This window comes from Ischnura elegans, chromosome 8 (genome assembly GCF_921293095.1).
Source record: "Ischnura elegans chromosome 8, ioIscEleg1.1, whole genome shotgun sequence".
Taxonomy (NCBI): Eukaryota; Metazoa; Arthropoda; class Insecta; order Odonata; family Coenagrionidae; genus Ischnura; species Ischnura elegans.
Genome location: NC_060253.1, coordinates 108,903,320 through 108,924,924, shown reverse-complemented (window position 1 = coordinate 108,924,924; position 21,605 = coordinate 108,903,320). Strand labels below are relative to the sequence as shown.

Here is a 21,605-nt window from a genome sequence, read left to right as displayed (position 1 = left end):
CTTAAGCGTGCCTCATGAATTTCAAAAGATCCTTTTTTCAATGGACCAAAATTTTATAATAAACTACCTAAAAAAATTAAAGAGGCAACATTTTGTCCAAATTGTCTTAGATTGGCTAAACGATGGGCAATGTCTAGTGTAAGCATTGAAAATGTGCTTAGTTAATGCTTGTACACGAGTTAGGATGGGAATCTTTACAGGAGCGTAGATCGAAGTATAGGTTTAACTTACTTAGGAAATTCGAAGAAGATATTTTTTCAGACGACGTGAATCATATCCTTCGTTTACCATCGAACTATGGTAGACGTGATCATGAGAATAAAATAAAAGAAATAGACGGCAAAACAGAGAGATTTGAAATGCCATTCTTCCCTCGTACTATTAAGGATAGCAAAGTTGTCTCAATTCATAGAATTAATGGCGTCGCTCGCTTGGATGACTAATTGCATGTTTTTTCCTTAGTTCTAACCTTGCATGTATTTACTCTAGGAATTACTAACCATTAGCAAGTTTTTTATGAATAAGCATGTATATTTTGCTAGTATGCGTAATATTTCCATGACCGTGCGGTGTGCATGTGGCAGTCCTCTTGCATGCTGCATGTTGGTGATTGGTCGCCCCCTGCCAAACACCCTAGAGGTGGCTCGCAGGGTATTATGTAAATGTAGATGTACCATTTTCCTTTTTAGGCCAGTCTTTTTGTACGTAAAAAAGTTTGTTTACTTTTTGTTTCAATATTGTTATTAATACAACGAAATATTCTTACATCAATTGATAAATGCAAGAAAAAACCAGCAGGTACAGGCCTTTTGCTTTGAGGGGCACGTAACTTCCAAATATGCATATAAATATTGTATTTATCCATTTATTTTTTTAAAGAATAAACTATTTTAAATTACTAAGATAAACCCACAGACCCATAAAAAGTAACGAGAGTTCGCCTAACGACCCGAATTACAGAAAACGCAGAAGCGTACTTCTCAATCCTGAAAATCGCAATGAGAGGGGAAATTTCGAAATTTTTACAATGACGTTTTCGGCGGACAATAAGAAACTATAACCGTGCAGAGGTGACTGTTGCCGAAAATTAAAAATAAAACGACCTATGAAATTCCGACTCGTTATGTCCTACCATTCGTGTATTTCGCACAACTATTTCATTCGATATAACAAACGTTAAAATAACTCCCGCACGAGAAATTACTTCCGTGGCCTCTGGAAAGTATGAATAAGCGAATAAAAACAGGCAAAAGTACTCGTCAACACGAAGGGCTTGGATAATCACTTCTACCAAGAACATCTATAACGAACATCCTTGAGGTCAAGCAGATACAGTCGCAAAGAATAAATTTCCCATGCAATGAAAATATGAACCGGTTATCACTCGCGTCGAGATCTAAAAGCAATTATGATAGCGGGTAATCAGCCGTCAATCCCTTCAATAAGGGCGAAAGGATAACATGTTTCTCTCGTCACTAATGTAAGAGCACCCCTTCGATTAATCGAAAGATCGAACTTTGAACAAACATTTTGCATCCATTAACGCCCGAGTTCACTCCGATAGACGTTGTGCTGATTTTGAATCAAACATCGCGATGAAACATACAAACCCCCTCCCCTCCCCAACGAGTGGACAAGCCATCAGCAATCGACGTATTCCCTGATATGTTTCTACGCCAGCACTGATGTTTACGAAACACACTCATTCAATCATAATCCTATTGCAACCCTTAGATTGGTCAACTGCGGCCCTCACATTCCCCCAGCAAATCTCTCCAGTTGTGCCTCGTTCACATTACGATTATTCGAGCGATTTTCCAAACGATAGTTGGCCGAACTAGCCGTGTGAATGCATGTCCTGACAATATTTGACGTAGTTCCGAACGTTGCCACTTTACGATAGTTAGGCGCTGGGAGACCGGAAAAGGAAGCGACAAGAGAAAGACGAAAAGCTCGTGAAGCACAATTTTTTTCATGGATTTGTCCTGAGAAGGAAGAATATGGGCGGAAGAAAAATTATTCGGTAAATACACGTAGAACACAGTAATATCTTGTCCCTGGATACCCCAACAGCTTTGCTAACCGTCAATTTCCCGTTCACTTTAGATGTCAGCACTAGAGAGCAGCACAGGTTTTAACCATCGCTGTGTGAATGCACGATAGTTCCGACAATCGCTGGAACAATCGTAATGCGAATGAGGTATTAGCTGAAGTCTTTCTTATATGTTTCCTAGATGCGATGAAATATGTGCGTTATCACAGCACCTCGCTGCCCCCCGCTGGATACGCCCATGTTTCCAGCAGTGATGAGAATAAGCAGCGAATGCGATCACTATAATTCCTCGCTATGCACTCCGCGTTTTTCTCTCATCAAAACGTGTTATACTTTCGGCTAGAAGTAAAAGTGTCTCCTGCTGTTCCTCATCGATGTTCCAGCTGGCCAGCCTCGGTGGCGCCGGGGTAAAGTCCCCGACTGCTAACCTACAGGTCGCGGGTTTGAATCCCGCCTGGGTGGCTTGACCACCATCCATGTTTGTGAATGTCAATCAAGTAAATTGTAAGAGAGGGCAATGTTGTCCTAAATCGCTTGAATAATAAAGACGAAATTAGTATCATTGTCATTGTGTTGAGATCAGGGGGGGCAACCCCTAGAAGCGAAAATAAATTTAGTTCAAAACAAAAGTTATGAACAAATTTTCCTTTTGAAGGAAAATTATATTAGCATAAGACATGGAACTACAGTAAAAATCATTATTTTTTTCAAGCAAATAATTATAAAACTAATAAATTGCAGTCATAATTTCCTTAAATTTTGCTTCCATTAACCTTTTCTGTGCACCTTGAGTTACAACTTGAACGACCACAGCTGTTTTGCCCCCCCCCCCCCCCCCCCCCCCCCTAGTTTTGATTCTGGGCGTGGGCGTACCCATTGGGGAGTAGCAGCCCCCCCTAGAGGCAAAAGTAAATTTCAAAAGTAAAGTTCAAGACGAAAGTTTTGAACAAATTTTATTAAAATCCAAGAAAAGTGATATTATTATAAAACATATAATAAAAATAGAAATATTTTTTACTAATAAAGCGCTGTTTTAATTTTCTTGAAAATTTTCCTTCCTTAACCTTCACTTTATCACAAATTGAACGACCACGGCACACCCCCCTACAGTTTTGATCCTGGGTACGCCCTTGTAACAGTATTCACCGCCGATTTTTTATCAACTCACAAATATATTCACGCTATTTAGAAGAGTACCACCAATTTACTTTCCCATTCATGTGGACGATAAAAGCCGTATAAATCATAGTAATAGAATAGCAATGGCACTGAAGTCAATAGAATTCAACTGCTCGACATTATTATAATATTAAGCCATGAGCAGAATACGAAAAGCAGTCCACACTCGCCCGAGTCACATTCATAGGACCGCGGATCGCGGTATGTTGAAGTATACAACCAACTGGTTTACAGATACCGCTTCCGGCTAGGCGGCATACAGTTATCCACACATAAGATTGTTTCAATGGGCACAGCTCAGCGATTACCAACTTCCTGCAATAAATTTCAACCCTATTCTTAGCGGTAGGATGTGAACATTTTCGGCTTACAATTGTTAGTCTAATTTTTTCGGGATTCCTACCTTCTGGGATAAAATGGGTGCGGCTAACGTTTGGAGCACAGTCTGGGCTACCAGGATTACTCCTTCGACGATAAAATAAACTGAGGACAACCACAGTCAAGGATCGATAATACTATACGTGACCCAAGGGAAAAAGGTTACATTAGGAAAACTCTTCTCAAGATTTGTCTCAGCAGAGGAACAACGGTAGTTCTTGAGACATGACGCAAATCTTCCTGAATCAGCAGAATAATTTAAAACGGCAAATGTAATCATCGACCCTGGATTATATTCAATAACTGCCGGCCTCGCAGGCGACAGGGTCCTCTCCTGCCAAACCGATGGTCGCGGGTTCCAGTCCATCCTGGGTAGGTTGCCACAATCAAGAGCATGTATTGATTTATTTAAGTAATTGCTCACATGCCAACAGAACTTCTGCCATTTACAGTGACGCTGTAACAAACGCGACACATAAACAATCCAAACAAAGAGAAGAGACTAAAAATAGTGAAGAACACAAATAAAAGATACGTGGGTATGGAGATAGAGAAGGAGGTGTATTTATTCGACTTTGATCGACCTAGGATGCGGTTGTTGGATTCTCCTGCTTTTAAGGCCAGAAATGCGCTGTCTTCGGGGCGTTGAAGATTAGCAAAAATATGTGAAATAATGTATATAAAACATATTAATTACCTGTCGAAATAGGAGGGAAAACACTCATTGGACAGGGGAATGCACCAAAGTACGATATATGAGAGAGAAATGGAGATGGAAAGGGGATCGACGCATCGACGTTGCAATGCATTGTGGGCTTAGACCAACGCGCTTCCACACGTATGACGACACACCCTAAGTACGTTCGCAGCCTTTCCACCCACACCCCGTCGCCAGCCTTTCTCCGCCGCCTCCCAAAGCCGTTTATTTGTCCACCGAGTGCGAATGTTTGAGTGAGGGTGGAGGAGCAGGGGCCCACGCGAGGGAGTGGTGGCCGAGGGGTCAGAGGGAACAACGGCCCACCCGACGGACGGCCCCGAGGCGGGCCGCCGCATATCGCCAGCCCAAAAATAAATCCAGCAGTGAAAGGAAAGGCTCGAAAAGGCTAAAATCCCACGGGAGTGCAGCTGAAAGCACAGGAATTTGCGAGTCCTACAACGGGAGATGTTTAAGCCGCGGACGACAATGTGACTCACAGGGCGAGATGAGTCGCATAAATCGCTGATAACGTGAGAACATACTAAGGCTCTAATTAAAAAAAGGTTAACTGAGCAAGTGATTTCAGCAAGTGAATTATAAATCGAATCATAAGAAAACTGTCGATCAAGTAAAGAGAAGTTTTGTTCCGAACAAATATAACTTCTGTGATTGTACACCATATCTAATGATTTGATGTCACATTCATATTCATATAACTTAAGCTCAAAACTATTCCATCGAAAGCTCATGCGTACATAATAAACTTGAATTTAGCGGAGGATATGATACATCATGAATCATCATCATCATCACTGGTTAACAATCCTAGGATTGGATGGACGCAGCTCTCCACTCAGTTCTCCTATCAGCTAATCTTTTCACACCTACGTATTTCTTCTCTTTCACATCTCTCTTCACTTGTTCCATATATTTTGTTCGGGGTCTTTTTTTTCCATTCTTACCTTCCACTTGTCCTTCGACGATTGTCTTCATCAGGCCATCATGTCTCAAGATGTGGCCTATAAGGTTGTTACATCATGAATAATAAAAAAAACACTACATTAGCTGAACACTGGTAACATCCTTAACCGTAGAACATCTATCAAAAAGAGAGCAATATGCGAAGTAATGAATTTTGGATTCATGCACGGTCACACTCGATACAGTGGTACCAGCAATAATGGAAATACTGCGATAAATATAACAAAAGTATTCCTTCGTTCAATGGGATGGCATAAGTGGAATAATGAATTCGGCAAACGAGGGAGACTTGCGCAAATGCAGAATTCACGGTATGACGGCATCAGCTGTATGTCAAACTAATGAATGCCTGGAATGCCACAGCACCTCACGAATTCCCATCAGTAATGACACTAACGAGTGCAGAAATTGCTGATAAAGCTACTGAGTTTCGACAAACAAGAACTTCCACATATCAAATTCCTCCGTCCTCAACGCCTCTTCAAGATACTAAATGGGCAGGTCCGAATTTTCAGTTGTCAAAATTCACGATTTTTCCAAATATCTCATTCCAAAGTACAAGTCAACTGAAAGAAAAAAACCATCGTGGAAAAAGAAGATACTGCAGAGTAAGAAGAGACTGCAGACACTGAGTCGGCAATTTCTTCCATATAACACACGGATTATTTCTATTGTTACCAAAGCATGAATATTGAAGTTTCTATGTGGACAGAAGAGAAAAATTCGCGAGAAAAAAGTATCCACGGAAAGATATAAAAAATATGTCGTTGCCAATAACAATAAGGCAAATAACTAGCAATCACACCAGAGAATGAGAACATATAGCTCCTGTAGATATGGATTCATGATTTTCGAAATTACGTTTGAAGGCTGTTTCAGAAAGCAGAAATACCTCTGAATACATAGATTAGATTCATACAATACGGAGATTGGAATGCTTAGGGATGTAAAAATGTATACAACTTACATGTAAGCACCACTGCTTCGTTAACGGAACCAAGAACTTTAGGCATAGGTACCAGAAAAGAAACGAAACATTAATCCTAAAAGGAGGTACGCCGCAATAAAAAGATGAAAAATATAAAAGAAGTCCATGCGGTTCGAACTCATTGCACACACACACACACACCATCTTTCATTTGGCTAGGTGACAAAACAAGCGCGATGTTGACCAGGCCAAAACTCAAGGGGAGGTCATTCCCCATGCACGACATGGATATCGTGGGTTAGAATTCATAGAACTTCAGCAGATAGGAAAAGCATTTATCTGACAGACGTTATGTTCAAATTCCACTCGTGGAAAAGGCTAGTTGCGGACGGACAGGCAGTCAGCGCTCGCCAAGCTAATACTTCGTAGGCGACATTTCAAATTCGCCAGGAGTACGTAGATCCAAAACGACAGTTCATTTGGAAGTTCATTCTGCAATTTCATGGAAACCTCTTCATTCGGCCTTTCCTGATGACCAGCATGGAGGACACGCCATCGACTCGGGCTAACCTAATTACCTCCCTTTCGGTCCGAGACACTATGAACACCCGAAAAAGAGACACGGGATGAGGATTCTATTGATATTGAATTAAGTGGTGCCCCTATACTCGATAAAGGGTAACCCATTTTTTGCGAGTTTTTTTTCGGTATCATTCTAGTCTCCATAAATTTATTTCGGCAAAAATAAAATGCCGTGTCACTTAGTTTAAGGGTAAATGACAAAGACTTCATCAAATCTGTATGCATTTGCGACTGTTGGAATGACACTCATATACTTATGTATCCATAGTTTAAAATGGTGCGTAATAGATGTTGATCTTCCTTCTAGTGCGAAAAATCCACAAAGGAAAAAATCATTCGCTTTGACCGGGATGCGGGTGACTCCCGTAAAGTTATCACCGTGGCTAGTCCCGGTGTACTTCTATGCTGTATGTATCATCCTTCTATACTGTAAGTTGGCATGATGAGCTCTTACATTGGGTTCTAGAAGGCCTTCACAGCAAGCAATGTAAAATTGTAACACGGCAAAAATGGTATGAGTGATAAAAAATATTATTTTCTAGATTAATCATTGAATCAATAAGAGAAGGCAAATTGGACCAAAGCATTTTGAATACGTTCCATTGTTAACACGGCACTCATAGCCACCAATTGAGCAAGTGTACTTAGTATCTTGTTACTTACACTATGAGGTGAAGGGTATTGCTATATTTCCAATGAATTCCGTGAAATTATTGTGACGCCTTACATAATACATAAGTGTACTTATATTCCACCAATGGAATTTGGCTGATGGTACTCCGAGCTATTTTTCATTGCCAAGCTATTAAAATCACCAACACTACCACATGAAAAGCACGGGAGTAATACAAAAATGCAAACCTTAGATAGTAATTTTATATTACATTATTATTTTTTTAAATACCGTGCGAAAAAATAAAATATCACTTAAATCTAACGTTGATAATTAAAGAGGAAAGAAAAAAGCATCGCCAAGGGGTTGATATTGCATATGACAGGATTCTACCACTACATGTCACCGAAAGAACTCAACGGTTCTAAGATCACCGTAGTGCAGGACTCCTCTTAGATATCCCAGTTATCCCAGACTAGTGTTATCGCCAAACGTGACCAAATGCGCACAACCAAAAATGGATATTCCGTCACCACAATTATCACAGGAAGGTGAACTCTCCAGAAAATTACAGAAGCTTATCAACCACATCCCACCCTTTTGAAGCATTGGAATGCCTAACAAAGCAATAACTTGCGTATACAAACTCGAACAACACACAGATGTAAGCATCATGGAATGTTCGGTGTAAATGCGTGAGAAATTGTTATCCACTAGTGTGTGGAAACTTTGCAGTCCTCAAATACGCTAAAATTTTCTTGCACATTCCAAATTTGAAATAGCACACAATAATTACCTATGAGGATAAATGATACAGCAATCATTGGGTAAACACCTGCAAGGAGTAAACACGGCACATGACAGGACTCCACCACTCCAAAAATACATTCAAATTTATACTTGAGAATTTTTTTTCGACATACCGCACGACGAAGAATAAAATACACAAAAGCATATATGACCAATTGGTGAATGAAATGTAGTTTTTCACTTTCGACAAGAATTAACTGCGAGATCTTTTATGAATGTTGTTATGGTAGTTTTTCTAAGCACGCGAAAAATTCTGACTAATGCACGTTTTCCCGATTAAAATCAAATATAAAGTTCATTACAGTTTTAGAGTTACTACGGAGGTACCACTGTGGTGAGTCACCGGTCAACTACTTCAATAGTTGAACGAATTCTGTAAATTAAGCCAAATCACTTGAGTTCAAGTTGTCGGCTACATTAATTGGAAAATAAATCAACTTAAATGGGCAAGGATTGAACTATCCATTTCCTCTGTTCTCTCAATTCGCTTTCCAACCTCGAAAGATGCCGTATAGGATGGCAAATATTTTAAAATGGCATTTGGTAGAACATTATTGATCAAATCGCGCAGTCGGATACATCCTCATTCCCTAATCTCCTGATTAATATATCACTACTCTACCCTTTAGCCTTCAACCCTCAGCCCATATGCCTAACCCAAGATTATCCCTTGTAAAGCGCTCGCACGAAATTCGCGTACGTCTTCTCTCCGCAACTATTTGCCCGACAATATTGATCCCTTTCCTAAGCTTGCGATGTCTCATTTCCCAAGAAAAACTAAACTTGATCGAAATGTCTTACAAATCATCGGAGTTTTACCTTGGCGTACTCCACAGCTGTGCGCATTTAACTTGCGTATTTTGAAGTAATTTCTATGTATTTTTGTTATGTTTGCGTCTATGTTAATCATTTACTTTCCCTGTAAAACGGTAGCATTGCTGTATGCGAGTAAACCGATCTCTTTCTCGAAGACATTACTTATTTTTTAAGACTTCCAATCTTGTTCAAGAGTATTTCGTCCACCCACTCTTCCCTGGATCTCTAAAAGCCCTTCGAAACGTTCAATAGGCAGCATCGAAAATACGTATTCTCCTAAATCTTAATAATTTAATATTTTTCATCGTTTATATTTGTTGAGGTTAAACTAGCAGACGCTTTCTCTTCGCATCATGTACGGTAGGTTTATTCGTATCCTTTTGTTTCGAATTTCTCTTCATGCTTGTGAGACCGTTCTTCATTCTCAGTCTTCCGTTATCTGTCGATCTCACAAGCTTTGTGGAAATATTATTTTTTACTCACGGTCGCGAAATTCGCCACATGACTTTAATTCCGTAAAGTAATCTGCGTCGTACTTCCATTTAACCCGTAATAATATTTGATGAAGCTACAGATAATATATTTTACATTCAAAGTAGATGCCAAATCGGATGATTTAGAATAATCGATTAAATTAAGTAATTAAAGCACCAAAAGAGAAGTAATTTCCGTGATAGATAAGGTGGGCGTCGTAATTCGGCCCTTTCCTCAGTGAATTCTTCGCGGTGGCGGTCAACGACCCGGCGATGCAACGCGAAGGTCTCAAGCCACGGAGCAAGAGAACGAATTTAGGTGAAGCGAGCCACGACAGCGGAGGACGGACCAAGTGAACAGCGGGAGAAACTTCCGTGGGAACTTCTGGAAACAAAAAGAAAACAGCCGCGGCCGAGAACGATAACAACCTCCCGAGAGAGAGAGGGAGTTGCACTCACACGCACACACCCACAAGGGGGAAAAGAACTTGGAGGAGCCTAGTTACGGCCGGTCAGGGAAGCCAACAGCTGAGAAAGAGCGTAAGCAAAATAAGGAACGCATCCGGGATATTCTTCCGGTCTACGGCAGCAATGACCACCTCCGCATCTATTTAAAACAGTGCCTAATCTACATTGCAGCCGTGGTGTAAAGCAACCACTAGCCAAACCGAAGGTCGCGGGTTCGAGTCCCGTCTGGGCATGTTGCCCCAATCAAGGGCATGGGTCATGGGCGGGAGCCTGGCCCTCGCAACTTAAATGGTAATTTATCCGAAAAAAGTACGAAACCTTTTAGTTAAAGTGTAATGAAAAAATCTAAAGTTTAAATAAGTAATGACCATCATTTGCCATGGGAGACCAACGTTCTCACTCGAGGATTCCATTCCCTCCCGACTGATATCCGTTATCGGTATCAATTTAAAATTTAACTCACTTGGCATCCTGACATCCTCTTTCATACATTCAAAATAGAAGATTAATAAGTTCACTTTGAACTGGCAGTTTCACTTGAAGAGTTCCATTTTGTTTAAAATACATTTTTTAAATTGTGAAAGTTCGTCAATACAGCTCTCTTGAGCAGGGGCGCTGCCAGGAATTAAGGCAGGGGGGGGGGAGGTTTAGGTGCAACTAATACCGGTGTGTGTGGGGGTATGGTATACCCACCAGGATAAGCGGTAGGTGCGAGATAAATAAATTGCGGAATTTTAAAATAAATTGTTTAAAATGGTGAGTTTTACGGCTTTCTGAGGAGTATTTTATTTATCCCTACGCTATTATATTGGTAATATCAATCCAATTAAGTAAAACGGATTAAACTTAAAAATTTCTCCGAGTTCGGGGGGCGGTTTATCCCCCAAAACCCCCCCTCTCGCTGCGCCACTGCTCCTGAGATATTTTTTCCTCCCGGATCGCCACTCTTTCCGACTGACTTTCCACTGTGCGTCGCCACGACTATCGTCCTCTCGGCACATGACCAGATCGGCACCCCCCACCACAACCCACCGCGAAGCGATAGGGCCGATATCCCCAGTCACGTGGCTCGCGTTTTTCGGCGACCCTCTCTCTCCACCGTGTACAAGTCCTCGCCACTTCCCCGCTCGGCAGGGGGGAGGCCGCCGCCGACAAACACAGCCTTCGAAACCCGCCCAGGTCATAAATCGCGGGACCGACAGCTCCCGAGAAGAAGCGGGCAAATAGACGTTTTCTGCTCTGCGCATGAACGCAATCCCCTCCCCCCTCCGCCTCGTGGGCTCCCTATCGCAATGGGGAAAGAGGAATTTGGGTGACGACACAAGCGGGAGGGGGCAGAGAGGCCGAAGTGGCGTCGAGGAGACGGGGAGGGCTGGGTTCGCGGGTGGGGGACGCGTTCCTCCCCGCCAGATCCCATTGGTCCCCGACGCTGCGCGGAAGCACTTTCCGTATAGCCATAGGTTTCAAACATATTCATAGAGGCCGAACTCTGCACCCCAGGGGAAATTGACGGCCAGCATTACTTTCGAGTGCTTTTTTCTACCCAAACCCATCAAAATGCTATTCAGAATCTTTTTACTTGAAATGATAGCCCTTCTAACAATATTTTTAACATGCTAATGCAATAAAAATTGAATATCAAATTCTTCAAAAACAATTATTTTAAGAAAATGTAAAAAAAATCTTTATCTAAGGAAAAAGTAAAACCTGCACGAATCAGTTACAACGCTAACTTTTTAGTCTTTCTATTACCAATTAGTAGTTTTATTTGCATGGTAGCATGCATTTGGCCTTAGCAATCACCGTTTCTGGTCTGAACGCATCTCCCTGTCCATTGGCCTGTGTGCATCGAAAGATCGTTTCTGATTAAGGCTAGGATGAGTGCTGCTTGCTGGTGTGGAATCACCCCCGTGCCAAAAGTTCTGATGGTGTCTTGAATGGCACCTCGTGGAAGCAAATATCTCACGGCACTTTTCGGCAGCACAAGACTTCGGGGGTAGTAAACTTAAACCTTTTTTTCCACTAACCGCTTCGTCACCCACAATCTCTTCCATCAATTCGTAACCAAGTGAGCATTCGATAATTTTTTGGCGATGCAAATTCCAACAAGCATACACGATTTTTTCCTAAATCGACTGTCAGATCTGCTGTCTCTAGAAGATGATCTGAAAAAAACAGCCAAACTGTCTTCTGTTTTCAGTCAGATGAAACAACTTCACTGCATATTCGAATTAAAGGGGATTTGTTGGTATTATACAGCTATCATGTAAGTCAAAACTCGCAGAATATAATTACTAAACCATTGGAAAGCTTGTACTTCAGTCGCTAAGGACCATGGCAACAAAATCACTTGAATTGATAGGAAATCATGCCACTAACACTCTAATCTAAAAAAACAAACAATCCAAAGAAAGCTTTAACTCAGTGAAAACGCTAAATCTGACAGAAGATATTGATCAAATCGAAAAAAAAAACATTACATAGAAATACGGATGAGAAACTTCTGCCGGATATTAAAACTCCACTCTTTTACAAAATATGGAGCTAGCACAAGCCGCCCTATTGGTAGAGACCTCTGCTGGACGATTTCATCAACCCACCCTTTACCCGCAAGGATATACATAGGCACACCCCTTTCCACATCTCTACCACGTACCACATACCCCCGGGCGGAAAAAAAATCACTCGCCGGTTCGCGGTTCGATTTCTCGTTTTGTTGGTTTATTTTCTTCACTTCCCATTCGAATGAAATTAAAAGACCCGCACAAGCGAGGTGGTTTGGGGGAGAGAACACATATAAATCTTTCCCGGGAATCGGTAGGGGGTCACACCATTCGCGCCAGACGTACTTTATGGACATTTCTCTAATATTATTTTTTCCCTGCACGAGACCGGAAATACCTGTACGATTATTTGTCAGCAAAAGGAATCATGAGCGAGACGGGGAGTCCAACGGACAAAAATCATTTGTAACCGCGTCATTGGAAAAATTTACCTCATTTTTCATCACCAGCAGTCTAACGTGGTAATTCACAAGCCATTACCTAATTGCACCAGAGTCGTCCATGGTGACGGATAAAATGCAAAGCACAATAGTGCACTGCTTGGAATATTAAAACAACGCAAGAGTTTAAGAGCCTAAATATAACCATGTAACATTTTGGTACTATGAAACATCCAAAATAGGATACACGATCTCAAGTACCAGGACATGCGTCCTGCCGTTACAAGGTTGCCGATACCTTTTATACGCCTGTATCTACATCTACACAATACCCTACGAGCCACCTCTAGGGTGTTTGGCAGGGGGTGATCAATCACCAGCATCCAGCATGAAATTGGACTCCCACATAAACACCATACAGTCCAAAAATCGTCAGGCATGCTAACAAATTATACTACCCTGTGCTGTTAGGAGTAATATTAACATTAAGAAACATGCATTAAGTTTTACATCAGAAGGCTACACTAAAAGTCATCTACTCTATTTATGAGTTGTATCGCTGCTGTTATAATCTCTTATTGATCGTGGAAAAAAAAGACATTCTGAATCTGCGTATTCTACAGTCAATCTCTCTTATTTTATTTATATTATATTATCTTCCGTAGCATGTTGTCGTCCGTAAGATATGGCTAACTTCGTTAGAAAAGACACTGTTCTGCTTAAGACTCAATGAAAACTACGATGAGTAGGGAAAATTACTGTATACAATTTTATATGGCAAACCATCAATGCAGCCACTAGCACGTTATACCAAAAGGCATATGTCAGTCATACTCGTTACTCATTCCATAAAACAGGCAGAAAACGAGTCATAAGTCCCACAATCTTCCATTCAGGTTAAGGAAGTTGGGACTATCGATATCAGTGAATCGGATTCCATTTAAGTTTTAGCTTTCCGGTTTCCTCTTAATTAGAATATTTATAAACAAGCTCACTGTTTACAAACTACATGACGCTACACGTATCTCTCAATTCTAGCTAGCTGCCACCTCTCAAATTTGCAGATATCTCCCCCTCTGCAGACATCTACATCTACAAATTACCCTGCGAGCCACCTCTAGGGTGTTTGGCAGGGGGTGATCAATCACCAGCATGCAGCATGCATTTGGACTCCCACATGCACACCACACCGTCCAAGAAGACGTCCGATCTAACGTGCCATTAGGGAAAGTGTGTCCTCGTAATGGTGGAAATGAGGGGACAACACCATGTAAGAAAACTTCCCTTACAACCTGTTCTACCTTTTTCATCTTCATCGGCCGAAAACAGCGCCTTGACCGAGGGAATCTAACGAATAACAACAATAGAGATAGAGACAACCTACCCAGGCCCATGACTTTTGGTTGGGCATCCGAGGGCTTTACCCCATCGATAAGGAGTACGGCAACTCCAATTAAAAGCTCTTAGACCTTAAAATGCCCTAATAATGATTTAATATTCCCTATCCTCGTTTCCTCGACTATTCTTTAAATTTGCATTATTTGTCCCTTTAGTATTGGTCTTATCGAATATCAGGGACCTCACGGGGCATAACCAAAACCTAAGCATACCTCTTAACGCCTACTAATACCCCATTTCCATCGGGACCACCTTTTTCTCAACAACAACGCCAAATGAAGCAGTCAATATACTAATCCAAAGTTGAAACCTACATCTTTAGAGACTAAATGAAGATTAATTTTTTATACTAGGTGACAGTTTTAAAATATATACGCAGTAATTAACAAAATAAATGAAATTTCAAAAAGCTAAGGTGGTGAAACGCTACCATTCATTCCATGAAGCACTGATAATATCATAGAAAAATACGTAAATGTGAACAGAAATCCGAGAACAGGCCGATTTTTATGACCTTATGCTATTGAAAAGATGTCAAATGAAAAAGTTGTAAATAGGTGTTACATATTTTCATGCATAATGATTATTTACTCATTACAAAAAGGTAAGAAAAACAATGAATCAAAATAAATATGGGATAAAAAATGGATAACGATAAAACGGGGGAGAGGAAGCAGAAAACCAAATTAACCAACGGGAAGTTCTTTATCGACACTACACCAGAGAAGGTAACATGGAACCAGGTCGCAAAAGAACATTCGCAGCTCATTGACTTCGGCGCAAACGATTAAAAAAAGTCACAGAGACTGACGTCAAGGCATAAAAATCACCGACATGCTCTGTTAATTAATGAAAGCTCCTCAATGTGGACGCTAGGAAAAGCCCCAGGTAATAGGAACCGAAGGAGAACCATCCCACTAACGTTCTCCGTCGTCTAAAAATAATTCACACGCCAACGGTTGAAGGTTTCACGTGAAAGTTCTCGCGCTTCGAAGAGGAAAGCATTGTGGGCAAGGAAAATGTAAACAATGGCATCGTCATAAAAACCAAGCGATGTATGGGGAAGCCTTAACACATAATTATCCTATCTTCAGTTTAAAATCTCCACATTTAAGTCAACAACACACATTTAAACACCAAGATATAGACGTTTCATGAGAAACGCCTTTGACGCACGACTAGGTACTCCTGACAGCTGAAATCAATAGACAACAGCGCAGAACGACCAGCTTCCGGTCAGTTGTTACGATAAGAAGTCCGGCTTTACAAAACATAGGCGCGTAATGGTGGGAGTAATGCAAAAAATATAGGCTTAAGTTATTTAACAGAGCCAGAGGAATGCTTTCACAAACAACGCGAAAAACATTTTCCCCGCTTACCTTTGTTCTATGGTATTTGGCATAAAGAGATGAAGGTAAACGATAAATATAGACCGCAAAACAGATTTAAAGGTCATTCTTTCCTCATACCATTGGGGATAGCAACGGATTCTTAATTAAGTAAAAACTAATGCCGTATTTCGTTGGGACGACTCATTAGATGCTTACATTTTTCCATTGTTATAGCTTAAGTTGGGCATACTACAAAAATTACAAACCGTTGTAATGTTTTCTTTCTATGTGAGTGTATTTTCGGTGCGGTCTCGGGTTGCTATGAGGGTGCTCAAACCACCTGCATGAATGTGCACGCACTGTTTTTTATACGGAGCGCGTTTTTTGTGAGCAAGTGGTGCTTGGCGATCCCCTTGTGTACCGTTCCTTATTGTTAGAGATAAGTCAACCCCTGCCGATCGCCTTGAGATGGCTCGGATGGTTTTTCGCATATCAGTACATAAAATAATATACCTACTTAATAGGCGACACGCGCGATATCGTCGCCCAGCGGCAGCACTAGCCTACGATAAAAGCAGGAAAATAAACTCAAGTTCTGCGTGTTATAAAAAAATATAAATATAAAAAGAATAATGAAGTCTTAAAGCCTCAAATCCCAAGCGGCCTCATACCGCGCATAATTCACTGACAGAGACGAAAAAAATGTCGCAATTTACGGGGATTTCGGTGATGAACTGGGTACGAGCAGTTTCAGAGTCACCCAGTGAAAATGCCTCAAAATATGCCCCGAGAAAGATGGAGGAGATTCGATCATATGGTATCATTTTGGTACGGATGCGGAACCCAGCCGCGCCAGCATTCATTTGCCGGCCGGCGGCAGGCCTCGTCGCCGAGGAGGGCACTGCTGTGAAGCCGGCAAAGGCGACACCACCGAGTCCCCATAACTGACTAATAATTAAAACCCCGCCAGTATCTCAATCTGGTAAATAGTTAATCACCAGTCAAAATTCATGATAAGTGACACGAGCACATAATCTGCGCGACAGCGTGGTCTCCATCACTCGACAGAATTAAGCATGGAAGAATCCCACGCTGCCGGAGTTCAAAGATACATCAGGTACATGCAACATCACATCCCTCCTCTATAGCTTCAAAAAATGCTCCAAACCTTCACTCTCAATCCAAGGGATCCAATGAATCGCGGTTGATCAGTACGCAACCCTTACTCACACGGCTTACCTTAGTGATTTTAGAATAGATAATGCATTTTTCTCATTAGTTCACCGAGAAATAGTTCCTATGGCTTACGTAAACTTCGGGTCTCGCAAGTTGAATTGTAAGCCACTTGAAAGTAACCTATGGAGCATAAAAGACATAACTCCAAGAACCTACCGGAATCTGGTTGCAATAAGATTTTTTTTAGACTTCCCCTTCGAATACTTTCCTCTTTAATCACGGGATATGAGGAGACTATTAAATTTGAGACCCCATCAAACCCCCGTAAAAGCGGATGAGAGGCAACCCGTAATTCCAGGATTAAAAAGTTCGAATTTTGCCACAAAAATATCTGGAGCTCGGAAGAGGCTCCGAGCGGAGAGGGGTGGGCAGGGCAGCTGAAGCGCAGACATGCGCAGAGAACAAACAGAAGCGACACAGCACCCCCGAAAAACCCTCTACTCTGCCTGCAATGTCATCCCCCTTGAAGTCCAAAGCCCGCATATCCCCACTCGGGAAATATCCTCATCACACCGCGACTCCCAGTCCAAGAGATAATCCCCACCCCTCATGAAATATGGCACGATCCTCCAGGGGGCCCTCCCCCCACAAAACATCCCTTTTATCTCCCCCCCCCCCCCAACCTCACATGCAATTCGAACAGCCCAATCTTTTGTGCTTGCAGCTCGACGGGGGATTGTGGAAGGAGGAAGAAGCAGGGGGAGAGGGGAATTCTATGTAGTATACGCCCCCCACACCCACCAAAAAATTATATTTTCCCTTCCTGCCTCGTCCATACCTCTCACGCAGTACACTCTCCTTTCCAAAGTCCTCCTTCCCCCTGGGGTTATAATTCCGTCAGCCGCTCGCTCTCACCCCCATCCCTTTCCAGAGGAGACGAAACGTGACAACGCCGCCGTACACGCGGCAACGCCGCGCTACCGAGGGAGGGGACATGGCCGACGGAAGATGGTAGTGAGGGGGAGAGAGAAGCTTCGCCTGTGGCCCGCTTCGTATTGCAGGCAGGGAGGGGAAGGGAAAAGATATGGAGGGCGAGATAGGGTAGCTGGAATGGAGAGGGGCGGAAAGGGGAAGCCGTGGGGAATGCTGGGAAGGCCGGAAAAGGTGGGGGATGAAGGGGAGAGGCTAACAGCCCTCGTCCCCTCGAACGAATACACCCGAGTGCGGGGGAGCCAGGCTGAAATTCGAAAAGTGGTTGGTTTCAGGCCGCCATGACACTTCGACCGGGACGCCATCTTGAGGGGAAACGAGGCACTACCAGGCTCCACCCCATTCGTTGCCGGCGTCGTCGCCGTTCGCGTCTACAACCGAGTCCGTATCCCCCACCCTTGCCACAGGGTTGGCCGAATGCGAAAAAAGCTCGGTAGATGTCGGGAGGGTACGCATCCGCCGTGCAAAACAACAATACGAAGAGGTACTTGAGGGGAGGGGGTAGGGGCACGAGGAAAAACTTTTCGAAATGCTACAATAAATGAAATTCCTGGAACACGAAATAAAACCCAACTGATAGCTAGAACTTCACCATTTTCGTACGTGACAAATGCGAACCCAGATACTAGAGGGAGGAATTAGAAAAAGTGTAGTCGTGCTAACTAACCTTTCCGTACATCTCCTGGGGAAAAACTCCGTAGGTCCCCAGCTCGGGTCGATGTATATCCACAACTGCTGGATGATGAAAACGAAATAGGCGAGAATACGGTCACAACTTTCACAAAAAGTTTCCACTCATGATATAGTTTCTGTTCGCGTCGAAACCATTACCACCACACTTAGGAGATATTCCACGAGAACACTGAACACACAAGGGACTAAAAGGATTAAACTTCCTTGATGACCGCCCACCGCAATAACGTAACCAACTACAACGTCATCCGAGCACAGAACACGCAAAGTAATCCAAGAGCTCCCGTGCACAAGTCAAGACAACGTCAGCATCGGAGCAAAATTTCTCTCCTATGAGCAAACGAAGCCCCCCATCCTCTCCGAACCAAGTCCTTCCTCTCTTCCTCCACAGCACTCGGAACCAACGAACGGGCTTTGACGACGGCCAGTGACTGCGCTCAGTGAACGTGTATGTACGACCTCTCCGCCAGCGCTCTCGCCTCTGTTCCTCGGGGGAAGGGAAGGGAGGGAGGGACTCTTGAGTCGGAGGGGAAGGGGGAGGGAACGGGGCAGTGGTGGGAGTCGAGACTTAGAGCACGCCTCCTCAACACCCCCTCCTCCTCTCCCAGCACCGCTCCACCCCACTCCACCGACTCTAGTACCCCACACCCTCTCTCTTAACCGTCCCCCACCCCGCAGTCTCTTCCGTCACAAGCGAGGAGGAATACCTTGCTTCCCTAGCCAGCAAATACTTCAGTGAAGGGGGGAAGAGGATGTTGAAAATGGGATGGCTGTTAGGACGTGAGGGAAAAGAGGAGTGCGAGGAAACGAAATAGGATGGGCATAAACGAAGGGAAGAAAAAAAATAGAAAAAGACCACTACTCCATCTTCCTTCCTTCGCTACCCCTAAAAACCTTCCTCGCCTCACCACAAGCTGTCCCTCCATCCCCCCTCCCCAGCCTTTACTTCCCCGAACGCATTCTATTCCACCCTCTTCCTCCACACGCCTAAAACTCTCTTCGCCATTTTAACCATCCAAGCGAAACTGGTTTCTATTCTCGGAATGGCAGCACGGAGGGAGTGCTGTTCGAGGGAGAATAATAGGGGGTGGACACCGATGCCCTCACGTGGCCACGCAGAGAAAGGGAGGAAGTGGAAAATGGTTTTGCATGCATGTCTGCTTGCGTGCGATATAAGCCAAGGGGAGAGGGAAGATCGGCGTTGGTTGGGGGACTGCCTTACATATATGGATGAGATGGCCATGCATAGTTCGTGGCACAGTGAAAAAAAAAACCTCTAGTCGTCGCAGGGGAGGATTTTTAATAGGGGGGAAGGGCTGTTAGCCGGAGGGGGTTCTTCGCTGGCGCTGATGAGGGGTGGTTGGTGGTGGGGGAGGGGGGGATTCGCCGTTGTGTAAAATGAAAGGCAGAGCGCGAGTGGGGAGCAGTCGAATGGGGGGAAACGGGGTCGAATGGGGGAGCGGTGACAGCAGCGCATGTGGCGGCGGCGGACGAGGTTTTAGAAACCGTTGGAAAAAGGAAGATGGAGGAGGGAAGTGGGGGAGGGGTGGGTAATGGAGGGTTGGGAAAGGAGGGGCGGTGAGGGAGGGCTTAAAAATAGAGGGGGGAATGCGAGCCGACTGGCGGCTCCTCCCAATCCAACGCTACCAGCGTCCAACCCCACCACTGTCCGAAAGTCCACTCCCCACTCCAGAGCCAACTCTCTCATTTCTCCCCCTCTCTCATCCCACTCCAAAACCGCCCAGAACACAGCCTCGAGGCCGCTCCCTCCCCCCCCTGACGATAGACGGAGGAAAAACGACAATGCAAGCAGGCTCTCTAGGACTTCAATAATAGAAGAGATGCGAGCTAGTTTTCCTCTTTCGTGCATGAATGTACGATATGCGGCGCGTATTTTAGTATAATAATCACATTCTTTTGAAGCGTTTTCATGTAGGCTACAAATAATAAATACAATAGTATGCTGATACTGCATGAAATTAGAGAGGGAAACTTGGCAACCAAACATTTCATATAATAAAAATTGAAAAAATATTGAACTCCAACTTGATCGAAATGTGGAGAAATCGATAATTGCTGAGGGAATAAAAATGAATTCAAAATATATATAATGAACTCGTGAGACAGTACCCATTACGGTTTCGCGGAATAAGAGGATGCGTTTCATCAAAATCATAGAATGTGTTGATTTGACATCAATTGAATGACGGGATATCGAAGACTTTAAAGCATTTATATGCATATGATACGGAGAAAATGCACGCCTCCGTTGGACATTTATAACCCCGTACTGGTCGAACTCACACCTTATCGTTACGGCCCCTTCCCAGAGCGCAGCCGAACAGTCCCGAGAAGCAACGGGCGTCGGAGGAAGAAGAAGAAAAAAATAAACTTTCTCGAGTCGAACCCGCCCTCGGCCGAGGAAACAAAAGCGTTGGACTTTCAACCGAATCTCTCTCGTGAGCTCTTGTTCCCCATGTCGCTAGGGCACGTCCGGGAAGCCGGTGCCAAACAGCTCAGCCAATGGACGCGGGGATGGCGTCCGTCGAGAAATTTCCCCTGTGCCTCTCTCGGGAGCGGCGGGGCAGGCTCACCATTGGTTGCGTTCATGCGCTCCGTCGATGCAACGACGGCTCGTGCACTTGCGAAGCTCAGCGGGGTCACGTTCCGTAATCCTCATCCAGGATAGGCGAAACGGGCTCGGCATGCACGAAAGACGGATTGCACAGAATATCGCCGAATGATATTGGTCGGAAACAGCGGCTGGATTTGATTCTCCAGCGTTTTGATGAATTGCATTACAGTGAAAATGGGTAGAGTTACAATTACCGAAGTCAATTCCGATACACGAAGCCAAGAAAGAGAGAAGTTATTCTTACCCGCTACCAAATCTAGTTGCATTTCACCAAATGCATTCTCCGAGGCGGAAAACAGGATTTTCTAATTTTTCAGCGTCTTTAAAAAAATTATTAAAACTAGATCGCCTCGAACTAGAAAATATGGAAGGAATATATATATATACTTATTTAATTAATGGTTGAACGAAAAATACACTAACCGCATGCAAAAGTTGCCACTCACCCAGGTGGTGGCTT

General features: G+C 43.4%; 1 protein-coding gene and 1 long non-coding RNA gene across 8 annotated transcripts in view; one reads left to right on the top strand and one right to left on the bottom strand.

Moving 5' to 3' along the window:
• The window catches only part of LOC124163187 (polyhomeotic-like protein 2), a 404,958-nt gene that overhangs the window by 26,480 nt on the left and 356,873 nt on the right, over positions 1–21,605 (bottom strand). For 6 of the 7 annotated variants that reach the window (XM_046539913.1, XM_046539918.1, XM_046539915.1 and 3 more), the window contains exon 1: positions 18,485–18,986. The exons of the other annotated variant lie outside the window; for it this stretch is intronic. Coding sequence is in view for 1 of the 6 variants with exons in the window: in XM_046539916.1 (XP_046395872.1) it covers positions 18,485–18,496 (12 nt within the window). In the remaining 5 variants the exon portion in view is untranslated. Of the gene's footprint in view, positions 1–18,484; positions 18,987–21,605 lie in introns of those variants that run through there. 7 annotated transcript variants of the gene reach the window in all.
• Positions 1–21,605, top strand: part of LOC124163189 — a 92,350-nt gene that overhangs the window by 1,488 nt on the left and 69,257 nt on the right. The gene's annotated exons all lie outside the window — the stretch shown is intronic.